Below are 13,880 nucleotides of genomic sequence, written 5' to 3' on the forward strand. Positions count from 1 at the left end.
TATCTGTGCCACCTCGTAACCCTTTTCACATAGGTCCCATGAAGCTCTCAATATAACTTTTTTTTTTTTTTTTTTTTTTTCAACAGTAAAAAAAAACCGGAAGTTCGAGTTATATCCCAGTTAGGGTTGGTATTATGTTTACAAAAAAAAAAGATGTTTAAGCATGAGGTCTAGAGTTTGAATATGTATGTATGTTGTAATGTACTTGGAAAAGCTGGTTAGATTAGTCTAATAAGTCTCTCATTCATAATTTCGGAATGCTAATTGAAAATATTTTATGAAAATTCACTCTTGAAGTCAGTGAAACAAACTTAGTAAATATGATATTTTTAAGAAAAAAAGTTTTTTTGGTTGGTCAATTTTGAAAAATACTTGGTGTATTCCTATTTTAAATTCCCAACTTGTATTCCTTCTCACATGCAACTAATCCTGGTTTGTTATCCTGAGTAGAATTTTGAGAGTTTATGTAGTAGAACTCATCAATTTTATGGTGATGGAATAATTTATATTTTATAGGTAGTAAATGAGGGATAAAAAGTAGGCAATAGACACAATATTGATTTTGTGAAGGTACACCGGCAAGGGTATCGAAGAGAATCTGGGTATGATCAATTCATTGTCCTTTCAACAGTTCAACCAATTCTTAAGATAAGATATTAGTTAACTCTGCCAGTTCAAACAAATCACAGCAGTTAGGATACTGGTGGTCTCATAAATTATTATGATTCTTTGATCATTTCCTAAGCCATTCTTTAAATAATCATTTAAAAGTAGATGCAGGCATGAGCATGTTTTACACATGAATGATGAATGATGAATGATGAATGATGATGATACAACCTGATCTGATCTGCAAAACCAAAGCAGCCAGTTTTGTCTGCGAGGACAATTGGACAACTGGCTGATGTATCTCTTGTCTCACCCTTTACCAGTTAGTTAGCTATGAAGATGCTTTGCTTCTAGACTCTATTGTATGTACATCCACTTGCCCTTCATTTTCTTTACAATTTTCTTCCTTCACTTAAAATATCTGCAATTTTTACCAGACTAATTTCAAGATAAGCATATACATCTTTTCTTGTAGAAAGTTTTCATGTTTTTTTTTTTTTTTTTTTTTTTAATACTATTGACTCTATTACAAGGTAGTATATGTTCTATACTTTCTTTAACTATTGCAGTCCAAAGAGTCAATACCCCATCACCAGGGTTCGGTCCTGTAACCTTTCCTCAAATGGAGCCACAGAGGTACCATTTGATCACAAGGTGCTTGGCTGTAAGGGATGTAGTTGGTATATACTATTATTATTTTGTGGATATCTTAAAGAAATGAGAATTTAACGCACCTCCCGTACTATATTTAATTTAGAACTGTAAAAATTTATTAATATTGAAATGTTTGACATCACACTTATTCCTCCTTATCCTTTTCACTAAAAAAAGTAAGTTTTAACTCGATGTATGCAATGACATTTTTTTTTTTTGGGTGATAAGGCAAACTCAAAATCGCTATTCGATGGTGTACACTAGGTAAATCTTACTTTTTTATAATAGTCCACAAATTACACACAAAAAAAAAGTAAACTTTTTTTTTGAATGTCAAGAAAAAGTAATCTTGATGCAGCAGACTTGACTAGAAAAATATTGACAAGAATCGAACTCATCACAACCTTTAAGTACGAAAACCATGCTCTACCCATTTGACCATTCATTTCAATTCAGGGCATTTGACAATCATTTTCCTTAATGGAATCACATGTCCAAGGGGAGCACAAACATCATATCAAAGTTAGCCAATAATCATTCATTAGTCTAAAACCACACAATCAAAAATGATGACAAAACAATAAAAAGGAGGGAAAGTTGAACTGGGAAGGTGATAACTATATGACTTTAGAGAAGGGTGTGTGACTTGTGAGTTGCAGCTTAGGAAGGGGACAAAATTTCTTTTGTAGCATAGCAATAATATGTGACATTTAATGTCCATAACGAAGGTGATACGAAGGGAGTTATGATAGGGAATTCAATGCTCCAAACTCAAAAAACATCCAAACTATACGGTGAAGCATGGTCCACTTGTTGGTCCCTAGTGAAAGAAATGATCACTCCGGCATGCAATTGAATCTGCCAGTCTAATGATCTGGCCTGGGGTGAGACATACCTAGGTTAGGTCTTATCTTGTGGGTGAGACATACTCACTTTTCCAAGTTCCTCATGTAAGGTAGTAATTGGTGTTTATGTGGATGAGAACATATATTCTACATTCCGTTAGGGAGTGAAGATACCTTTAAACCCGTACCATACTCAGACAAATTTGGATTTACAGTTATGAAGTTATCGATGTGTAGTTATGCAATTCTGGATGTATAGTTATGAAGTTATAGATGTGTAATTATGCATGCAATTCTGGATTTATAGTTATGAAGTTATGGATGTATAGTTATGAAGTTATGGATGTATAGTTATGCAATTATGGATGTATAGTTATGAAATTATAGATGTGTAGTTATGCAATTCTGGATTTTTTTTAAGTCGACGTCAAAACGACGCCGTTTTTGCATCCATGTGCACCATGCATGGTGCACACGGATGCATGGTGCACATGGATGCACAGTATAACGCTCCTTTGAACTCCCAATCTCTCTTAAGGGATGAGAGTGCACGGTCACTCACGCCAACTAAGCTGGTTGATTGACAACTTGTTTAATTGGAAGTTTTTGTAATTTTGAAGTTGAATAATTGTATTGTAGGTGAATAAGTCGATTCTTTTTTCTTTTCTTTTTTTTTTTCAAAATATATAAAAGTATAAACTAAAGGAATTTAATATTCCCAAAAATAATAATCTCAAAACAAAGAATGAAATAAGAAAAATTCAAATCCAGTATAAACTAACACATTTTTCTTAAAGGCGCTGTTTGGTAAAATGGCTGTTAGCTGATAGCTGTTAGTTGTTAGCTGATTGTGTTAATTAGAGGGTATAAATAGTTGATAACATTAGCTGATTGTAGAAAAGTGTTTGGTAAATTAGCTGTTTGGTATAATTTCTTTTTTCAAAAAGCTAATTAAAAAAGTTGCTTGGAGTAGCTTTTTGAATTTTAGCCTTTTGGAGTTGCAAAAAGCTAATTAACCAAACATTTATATTGATATTTTAACTAAATCAAACAATTAATAGTGGTCAAATAGGCCAAAATTAGCCTATAGGCCAATTTTTTACCAAACAGGGCCAAAATCAATTCGCTACTTCCGAAGGTGATAGAAACATTGTGGCATCAGTTTTTCAAGATAAATGGATTACGATAAAATAGTTTGATCTTGTAATCAAACTAAATTACTACAACAAGATGAACACACAAGTTTTCAGAATGTGTGGGTAGAAATTTCAAAGATAATTAACAGCTTAGGAGTAGAAAATTTGTATTTCGAATTAGTCAAAAATTTAGACATCAAAGCAGCGGTGGTCGAGAATTACGTACTGAAAGATAAAACATCGAACATTTGAATGATACTTACAAAGGCAAAGGTCGTGGGGTGCACGCGAGTCGAAACCTTTTCAAATTCAATTTAGAATTTGATTTGCACCTTTGTGCACAAAGTTTTTATGCTATACAATTCAAATTATTTCTAAAAGTAAATTATATATATACTCATGCAAACCCACATCCCTTTATAATATTGTAATTAAGATAAATGCTACTTCCAAGCTTTTTTATCTTCATTTTTCAACACATATGAGTCTATTTTGATAATCAATTCCTCATATATTCACTCATTATTTGTTTTGAACGTACAACATCTTAATTTTTTCGTCTCATTTAGAAAAACACAAATCCACTTTGATCATCTAACTCAAATCAGAACTGAACATCATATATATTTATTTCATAAAATAATAACTTAAAATGCCATTTTAATTAATATTTCAAACATATAATGAATGTCAAGGAGAACCATCCAACTCTAACCATCTAAACGAACCATAATAAACTACCTTAAAGTTAGCCGCAAAACTTGACAAAAAACCCACTCCTATAGAAAAACCCACAAATTCACTCTCCAAATTTAGTGGTGTTACTATTTTAAATATTCTTTCATGGTTAAAAATCTTAGATGGTTTTTATAGTTTTTACATTCATGTAAAAGAGAAGTTTGGAGAGAATGTTGAGTTTCTCCTATAAGACCTGGTTTTTGTGGAACCCACTGTCCTACAAAAAAATCAACATTTTCTTGCGTTATGCGTTAGTTCTGTTACATTTTTTTCCCTCCTTTTCTTTTTTTCTCCCATATTTTTTTTCTCCTAATCACTTCTTCAAAAATCAATTAAAGTCTCCATCTATTAAGGTCGCCCTCTTAGTGACAATGTCAAATCCTTATTTTCATAACTTGGATGTGATTATAGTCATGTTTTCTGATGATTGGAACTGCTTGATTAAACTTGTCTATATAGAAACAAATATTTGTATTAATTGAATAATAATTCACCATGATCATTTACATCAAAGTTTACACATTGACAAAACCCCTTTGAAGGAAATTCATCTTCTACATTTTCTTGCAAATTATTGTGTAGGCATAGTACGTAGTATAACCTAAGATTCAATTCATATTATTTATTTATTTCTTTCTTTCTTTCTTTCTCATGTGCCCAAAAGAAAAAATAGCAACGCCATCCACTAGAAATTATTAACTATTAACTATCAATTTGATCACTTTTGATTAATCAACTTCTTCACATCAACCAAATAATTTAATCTAAAATATTCAAAATACCATCACTTTTATTAAAATTCATCCTTTTCATATGAGAATATTTAAGACCAAATTTAACTTATTTGAAAACATTAAAAATGATAAAGTGATCGAATTAATAGCAGTGTTGCAAAAATTTCGCATAGGCACCGATTAATCGGCGCTTAGGCATTAGGCGTTGGTTGGTTACCTAGCGTATCACCATAATCGGTGGTCTAGGCGGTTGGCCGACTAGGCGCAGATCGCCTAGGCCAGGCCTCCTAGGCACCGACTAGGTCGCCTAGTCGGCCGATTAGCTATTGTTCTTTTCTTTTTAAAATGTACTATTTCGCTCAAAATGACATTGTTTTGAGCTAAATAACCATAAATTGTTCAAACTCTATATATTTTTTAAGTTAATATTTAATATTTTAGATTTAACTGTTAAAGGATTAAATAGTTTATAATTATCAAGTCTTAAAAATTTTAAAAATTTAAACAAATTTTATAAAAATAAAAAAATACACTGGACACCTAAGCGCCGATTAATCGCTGCCTAGGCACCCCCAAACTCACGAGAAGCGCTTAGCGATTTTTTCCACCATGGTTAATAGTGAAACATAAAAAGTAAAAGTGTAAGTACACTCGCTGTCAGGCTAAATTATATCAATTAGTTTTTCTCAACAACTGATTAGAATGGCTAACTAAATTTAGGAGTTTGGGTTTTCTTCAACTTTGCCTTTCAATTCCTCATCAATATCTGTTAAATCACATTAATTAATACAGAAGACACTCAATAAATTAAAACATCATTGTTTAATCAAAGAAAACATTCGTAAAATAATAATCTAAGAAAACCCTACCATATACGTAAGATGCCATTTCCAATTATATGTATTAGGGGTTCAGCTCAGTGTTCTTTCGTTTTCAATTCCCCTATCCCTTTCCCATTTCACCCTTTTTTGCTGTTCTCATATGTCCCTCTCCATCCCAAATTGCCCAAATATCAACAAAAATATATACCTAACAATAATATCTGTCACCCCTCCCATCTTCCAATGTAAATATAAATAAATAAATAAATAAATAAATACATATATATATATATATATATATATATATATATATATATATATATATAAAATCTAACTAAAAGCCTTTATTTAATATATCTTTCGGTTCAATATTAAATGCAAATTCGTGCAAACGTCACTCGATAAAAAGAGATTATGTGTCAATGGCCATGTTTGGTAAAAAGTTAGTCTATCAGTCAATTTTGGCTTATTTGACCATTATTAGTTGGTTGATTTGGTTAAACAATCAATATGAGTGTTTGATTAATTAGTTTTTTTGTAACAAACCATTCCTCTAAAATGCAAAAATTTAAAAAACTGCTCAAAGTGGCTAGCTTTTTTTATCAGCTTTTTGAAAAAGTCATTTTGTATGTAATAAGCTAATAACTAAGAGCTAATTTATCAAACACTTTTCTACAATCAGCTAATACTATCAATTAGTCAAACTCACTAAACCAATTTGGTAACAACCATTTACCAAACACGCATATATGTCCTTTAGTCTATCAAAAATTAATCAGTTTGGACATGTAATAATCGTTGGTATGTTGAGCTTAATTACCTCCATGCTATTTAATAAAAGAAACTGTCTCTATATATAATATATCGACATGTACACATATTGAGTATCATATATAAAATAATAATAATAATAATAATGTATAACTCATCACTCAATGTGACGGGCTCCTTATGAGCATTAGGCAAGATTTATTTACGTTATCGTGATTCATCTCTCCACTATCTTATTGGATAGAGTATGCGGGCAGTGCGGTGAGAAAATTTAGTCTTTTTGTTTGTAATATATGTATAACTCAAATATCAATTTAACATTTTAGGTATTATATTATTGGCACTTATTGAATTAGTCATAGTTTCATCTAAGAGAGATGAATGATCTTTGCGTGTATATTCATGAGTCTTTTCAACCAATCTGGCGAGTGTGTGGACATAATATAATTATGATTGCAATAAATATAACAGTACGATAACAACAGCCTAGACTTTTTACAACAATTAATACATTTTCCATAAAAATATGTGTTAGGTAAGAAATGAGATAAGTTAAAGATAGATAATTATATATATTTTTACTTTATTATATTGAGTATAATAATATAATTATATAATTATCTAGGCTCCAAATAAGATATGATTGATAATTTAGGTTTTTTATTTATTTAAACGGCGAAAGAAATTCACATCTATTATTCGAAAAGTTCGTATGTATTGAATAAATCATGTTCCTATATATGTAATAGTATTTAAATCACACAAAAGATATAAATCACACTATAAAGACCTTATGCGACGGACCTAACTGAATATTGACCAATAATTAAATTTGTAATCTTTAGGTAAAAAAGCTGTGCTATATCTATTTGATAATCTCTTTTAGAGAAATTAGGTATTTGGACTACTAACATGCATGTGGCTGTCATGCCATGCCAGAGCATGCAGTTTTTCTTCATTATAAATTTATTGATTTTTATACTAATAATATAATAATATTGAGAATTGAGTCTACTCACAAGATCAGATAATATAAGAATTGTGCATGCATAATTGCATATATAACAATAACTAGCGTATATGATCAATCACTCCATCCATCACTGATTGTGATTGAATTTGAAACTATTCTAAAATTCATCGATTGCTTATAGAATTTAGATTATTATTTTGTACCGATACATGAAAAAAAAAAAAAAAAAAAAAAAAAAAAAACTATCAAAATTTCATACTTTAAAATCTTGTCTACAATGAAAAATTATATACAGTATAGCAAATCATCAAATAAAAATTGTCAGCTGTATAAGAAGTAGTGAAATTGGTGAAACGTAATTATCGTATTTGGACGTTTGGTTTGATCAATAGTTAGTTTTATGTAAAACATATAATACTTCTATATTTAAAAAAAAAATAAAAATATTGGCCATGTTTGGTAAATGGTTGTTAGCTGTTAGCTAATTGAGTTAATTACTTAATTAGAGGGTATAAGTAGTTGATAACATTAACTGATTGTAGAAATATGTTTGGTAAGTTAGCTGTTAGCTGATAGCTGTTTGGTATAATTTCTTTTCTCAAAAAGCTAATTGAAAAAGTTGTTTTGAGTAGCTTTTTGAATTTTAGCATAACCAAATACTTATATTGATTACTAGGACTATGTGGTCTAATGGTATCCGGGTTGGACTTCCATTTGGAAGGTTGTAAGTTCGAGCCTCAGTGGAGGCGTTATTAGCTTGAACAGATACTACAATGTAATGGAGCTAGTAGCATTCAAAAAATACTTATATTGATTTTTTCAGTAAGTCATACAATTAATAGTAGTCAAATAAGTCAAAATTGACTGATAGACTAACTATTTTACCAAACAGGACCTTACATATTTCACGTGAAACAGACGATGATATTGGGGAAGCCACTTTCACGATATAATAGTGGGTTAAATAAATAAATAAAGTTGGCACGAGTTTAACTTAATGGTTCAGTGGATAATATTTTGAGAAGAAATAAATAAATAAATGATTTATTTAGCATATAATAAAATATATGCGGATGAATAACTGGGTAAAAGGTGTAGTGTAAGTTGTGATGGAGTGTAATGTAAAGGGAATCGACAACTGCCGACCTTGTAGGCCATACTTGCATGCTGCATGCAACATCATTGTAGATTCCTCGTCACTGAAATCAGTTTTTTTTTTTATTATTTTAAATCTAAAATAATTAATTTTGAAGTAAATAATAGAAAAATAGATGGAAAATTGTATGGTAGACTTATGTATATAAAAAAAAAATTATATTTTAATTAGATAAAAATTACTCCGTATTAGTTGTATAAATATAATAATACATGTACATAAAAATGCATGACACAAGCACTAGTGAATTTATATTCTTACAATAGTAACCTTTATGAACCAAAGTTATCCACTTTATATGTTTATAAATTTATTTTCAAAATTGAAAAAAAAAATCGGTTTAGTGTCATTTAAAAGATCTCAATTAGAACTTTTAATGATTATTTTTTAATATATTAACTTTATTTGTACAAAAAGAAAAAAAAATATGATTTTTTTTTACTAGGGACCACGTTATAACTATTGATAATAGATGAAATTTTCCTCTACTGATAATAGATTTTTTAAGAGTACAATAAGCCATTTAAATTGTTCGAATAGTGCAATTGGAGCATTTAACGCTATTAAAAAATCTACAGCTCAATCTAACAAAAGAAGTATAATTGAGTTTTAATATGACTTATTTAGTAAGTTACTGTTGACGTGACTGACACGTGATAATTATATTTCAAGTGTAAACCACGAGATAATTCGGGTGTCCGTTTAATGGTCCAGACTCACCTGTTACATGCATCCTAGTATGTAACTTTTTGTAATATTTTCATTAAATTTAGAAAAAGATTGTGTAAAACAACCACCAACTATGAAGAGGCCACCAATGGTAGTCTCTTTTGATGGACATCATGACTATCTATTTTTTTTTTTTTTTAGTTTTTTTTTTTAAAGACAATCATATGGTTCTCTTTGATCCATATCTGAACCATTTGAGCAAGAGACGAAGGTAGCCTTGGTCGCCCTCTTGCCTTTTTTTTTTTAAATTAAAGGATTTTGTTTTTTTTATTCAAGCGACTTAAAAAGACAGATTTACTCTGTAATTTAAGACCACCACAACTTAAATGGTTACTTTTTGAAACTCAAAAGATGTCGCTATTCGGTTTAAAACTTTAAAATCACAACGGGTAAAACTATAATTCTCGATGAATTATTAAATATATTATTTGAATACCACTAAACACTTCTGTGATATTTTACAAATCCTAGTACCGGATTTAACTAACCCCATCAACTAGATTTTCTCAAATTATTTTTCAAATATAGTACTCCGTATTTATTAAAACATTAACCTACTACTAAAATGGAATTAATTCTATTAAATTATTCAGTGTGCACAATAAACAAAGCTAACAACATCAAAGTTTGTACTTTGTAGTTTGTAGGAGTGTCAAATTTGGACTCTATGATTGGGCAACTTGACCAAACTTTTTGGACTTTTCCTGTAGGCCCAATTAGCCCAAGCAATTTTGTCTATAAACATTTCGACTCCTCCTACCATAGAAACCTCTTATTATTAATACTCCCCGTACCCGTCCCTATTCTCAAAACCTGACCTCGTTATTGTCCCCGTCTTCATCTTTGATGGAGAATTGAAAATAGTCTTCATTCTCATCATCGCAGAAATTAAGCGAGGACAGAGATATTCTGACCCCAGTCAATTTTTAATCAAAATTTTAAATTAGTGTAATTTTTAATTTTAAAAAATTTCCCATCTTCGTCGAGGACGAGACAAATTGGCATCCCTAAACCAGGGTCCACATAGCATTATGGATCTAAATTGAAACGATGAGGTACAAAATTCATACTCTTACTCTTAAGGTACATAATTTCATAACAAAAAAAAAAATAAAAAAAAAAAAAAAAAAAAAAAACACACACACACACACACACACAACACAACACAACACAAGACACATATAGCATTATGGACCCTGGATTGAAACGACGAGGTAAAAAAGTCATACTCGTAAGATACATAATTTCATAACACAAAATACAAAAAATCATAACATAAGACACAATTACTAATTTGTTCCAGGTACATAATTCATACTCTTAAAGTACAGAATTTTATAACGCAAGATACAAAAAATCACAACACAAAATACATACACATAAATCAAGATTCACAATGCAATGTGAACCCTGATCAATGATATAAGGATTGATCATTATTTCGTGTCCCACCTTCTGGCTATTATATCGTACATCATAGTCCATATTGTTTGGTAAATCATTATAAATATTACTGAGTAATTTTTAATGTATTAAAAAGTAAATAAATCATATTACTAATAACTAATTAACTCAAATAAAAATTTAAAGGAATAAGGTTCAAATTGGCCACTGAACGTAGCCTGAAAATGCAATTAGGTCACTGAACGAAAAAAAAGTGCAATTAGGTCACTGAACACTCCAAAAATGTGCAATTTCACCTGATAGCAGGTTACCCTCAATTTTAGCAGGTTATCTGCTTACGTGGTAGCTTAGTTGGTATTTTTAATAAATTTCAAATCATTTTTAATAAATTTTAATAATAAATTTTTATTTAAAAAAATTTTTAAAAAATAAAAATGACTTTATTTTATTTTTTATTTAATTTTTTTTTCTATTTTTTATAAAATTTATTATTAAAAATTATTCAAAAATTATTAAAAATGCCAACTCAGCTGCCACGTAAGCAGGTAACCTGCTAAAATTGATGGTAACCTGGTGAAATTGCATACGTTTGGAGAGTTCAGTGGCCTAATTGCCCGTTTTGGAGTGTTCAGTGGCCTAATTGCACTTTTTGTTCGTTCAGTGGCCTAATTGCATTTTCAGGTTACGTTCAGTGGTCAATTTGAACCTTATTCCAAATTTAAAAAATAAAATCAATAGAAAGCTCTCAGCTTCTCAGGAGAAGTTGGTCCAACAAACTTCCCCGGTTTCTCCATTATTCACTGTTCCCGGGCTCCCTACTTTCCCGCGTGTCCACGTGTACACGCGCACACGCGCTGCTTCTTCTTCATTTGCCCACTTTTTCTCTTCTTCTTCTTCTTCGTGACACATACTTCATCCTATAAAGACTCCAGAAAACAGAAGCAGGAGCGTATGAAACTACCACGAAGTTTCTTCCACCATTCATTCTCTCTCTCTCTCTCTGTCTCTCTCACAGGTACAGCCAACACTCAAATGCTAGGCGGCTAGCTTTTATTCTTTTCGTGATGTATGTATATATGTAGAGAGAGAAAGATCAGAGGGAAAGAATATATGCTTGCAAAATTTTGAATTCCAGTTAAAATTTCGAAATTATCCGCGAATATCTGCTTACCCATTTCTTAATTTCCTTACTTGTCAAGGCTAGAACAACTTTATGATATAAAGGTTGAATCTTGAAAAGATGAGATTATCGTGATCACAGTCATATTCTAGTGTACCAAGTGTCAGATTGTGGAAGAGAAATGGAGGCTTTGAATAGTTCTTACTTAAAGAAGAAGTGGAAATTTCGTGTAGTCTTCCAGGGAATCTGTGCATTAGCGTTTATTTTCTTAGTTTTTCACCAAGATAGTTTCCAGAATCCAGTCTCCAAAAAACCCTTTCTTGTTCTTTCTGGTCTTGGAAGGAATGGTAGTGATGGAGAGGCTCTTAGGAGGAGAATTGCCGAGAAATTAGTTGAGGGTTCTGATGAGGATTCAGAAATTTGCAGTGGGATATATGAGCATGAGGGTTATGATACCGAATGTGAGTACTTGAAGGCGAATCCTGAGTGCAATTCGGGTGGGTTTTTCGACTATATAAAGTTCTTTTACTGTGATTGTGAGAGGTATTCTGGTTTGAGGTACTTAGTATTGGGTGTCTGGCTGGTTGCCCTGTTCTATTTATTGGGTAACACTGCTGCAGATTACTTCTGCCCGTGTCTCGAAAGCCTCTCGAATCTGTTGAGGCTTCCGCCCACTCTTGCAGGGGTGACTCTGCTCCCGTTAGGGAACGGGGCGCCTGATGTGTTTGCCAGTGTGGCTGCTTTTGTGGGCAGTGATTCGGGCGCTGTGGGGCTGAATGGCGTTCTTGGTGGAGCGGTTTTTGTGACCACGGTTGTTGCTGGGACTGTTGCCTTGTGTGTGGCGGATGGGGGCGTTAGGATCGACAAGAGATGCTTTATCCGGGATGTCTGTTTCTTTCTGTTTGCTGCTGTGTGTCTTGGTTTGATATTGGTTCTTGGCGAGGTGAGCGTTGGTGTGGCGATTGGGTTTCTCGGGATTTATGTGGTCTATGCGGTTTGTGTTGCTGCGAATGAGTTGTTAAGGAAGCATGGTGGGAGGTTGAAGTTGGGGCTTGTGAGTCCTCTATTGCCAGTGTTATCTTATGGGAGCACAGAAGAGGAGTCTCTATGTGCTAGTTTTGTGCAGTCTGGTTGTGATGATGAAGTGCCCCGGGTGGAAAAGGTGAAATGGGATTCGAGTTTAACAATTTATTCGAACGAGGGAGGGAAGGTGGCTCTGGCTCCGGCTCCGGCTCCTAGTCCTGGAGAGGGTTTGTGGGGTTGGGACGATGAGCGGGGGTCGTCTTTCTCGTGTTCCAAGCTGCTGTCGCTGCTAGAAGTTCCTCTGATGCTCCCGAGGCGTCTGACTATCCCGATACTCGACGAGCAGCAATGGTCTAAAGTGTATGCAGTTGCCAGTGCTGCTTTATCGCCACTGCTGTTAGCATTTCTTTGGAACACTCGAGACAACGTAGGCTCCCCGGGCTGGGAGATCGTCTGCTTCATTGGTGCTATTGTGGGGAGCACGCTAGGAGGGCTCGCGTTTATCTACACCAGACCCGATCACCCGCCTCAACGGTTCTTGTTCCCGTGGATTTTCGGTGGCTTCTTCATGAGCATCGTCTGGTTCTACATCCTGGCAAACGAGCTAGTCGCCCTGCTAGTCTCGTTTGGGGTCATATTTGGAATCAACCCGTCCCTCCTCGCGTTGACAGTCCTGGCCTGGGGCAACTCCCTAGGCGACCTGATGGCCAACGTCGCGATGGCAATGAAAAACGGGGATGGCGTCCAGATCGCAATGTCGGGATGCTACGGTGGCCCGATGTTCAACACCCTCATCGGCCTAGGCATCTCCTTGCTGCTCGGAGCCTGGTCCCAGAGGCCGGGCTCTTACACAATCCCGAAAGACACCAGCCTGTACTACACACTCGGTTTTTTGGTGTTGGCACTGCTGTTCGCCCTCGTTGTGCTTCCAAGAAACGAGATGCGCCCCAACAAAGTGTTGGGCTTCGGACTTATGACCTTGTATTTGTTGTTCCTATCCATTCGAGCTAGCATCGCCTTGGGCGATGGCTCGCTCCCCACCCAAGCTAACCTCAATTAGCATAAGCTTTGTACAGATACCATAGCCCCCACGCCCCTGGCATGCCATTAAGTTTTCCTAGTATATTTTCGGATGCATGAAATGAATATCTAGTTGTTACACTTTTA

At 33.4% G+C, this 13,880-nt stretch overlaps 1 protein-coding gene across 1 annotated transcript; it reads left to right on the forward strand.

Moving 5' to 3' along the window:
• Positions 1–11,443: 11,443 nt before the first annotated feature.
• On the forward strand, positions 11,444–13,880 carry LOC109148162 (cation/calcium exchanger 4-like). The gene has a single exon (XM_019295991.1). The coding sequence runs from the start codon at positions 11,872–11,874 to the stop codon at positions 13,771–13,773; it is 1,902 nt and encodes a 633-aa protein (XP_019151536.1). The 5' UTR covers positions 11,444–11,871; the 3' UTR covers positions 13,774–13,880.

Source organism: Ipomoea nil, unplaced genomic scaffold, assembly GCF_001879475.1.
Source record: "Ipomoea nil cultivar Tokyo-kokei standard unplaced genomic scaffold, Asagao_1.1 scaffold2036, whole genome shotgun sequence".
NCBI lineage: Eukaryota > Viridiplantae > Streptophyta > Magnoliopsida > Solanales > Convolvulaceae > Ipomoea > Ipomoea nil.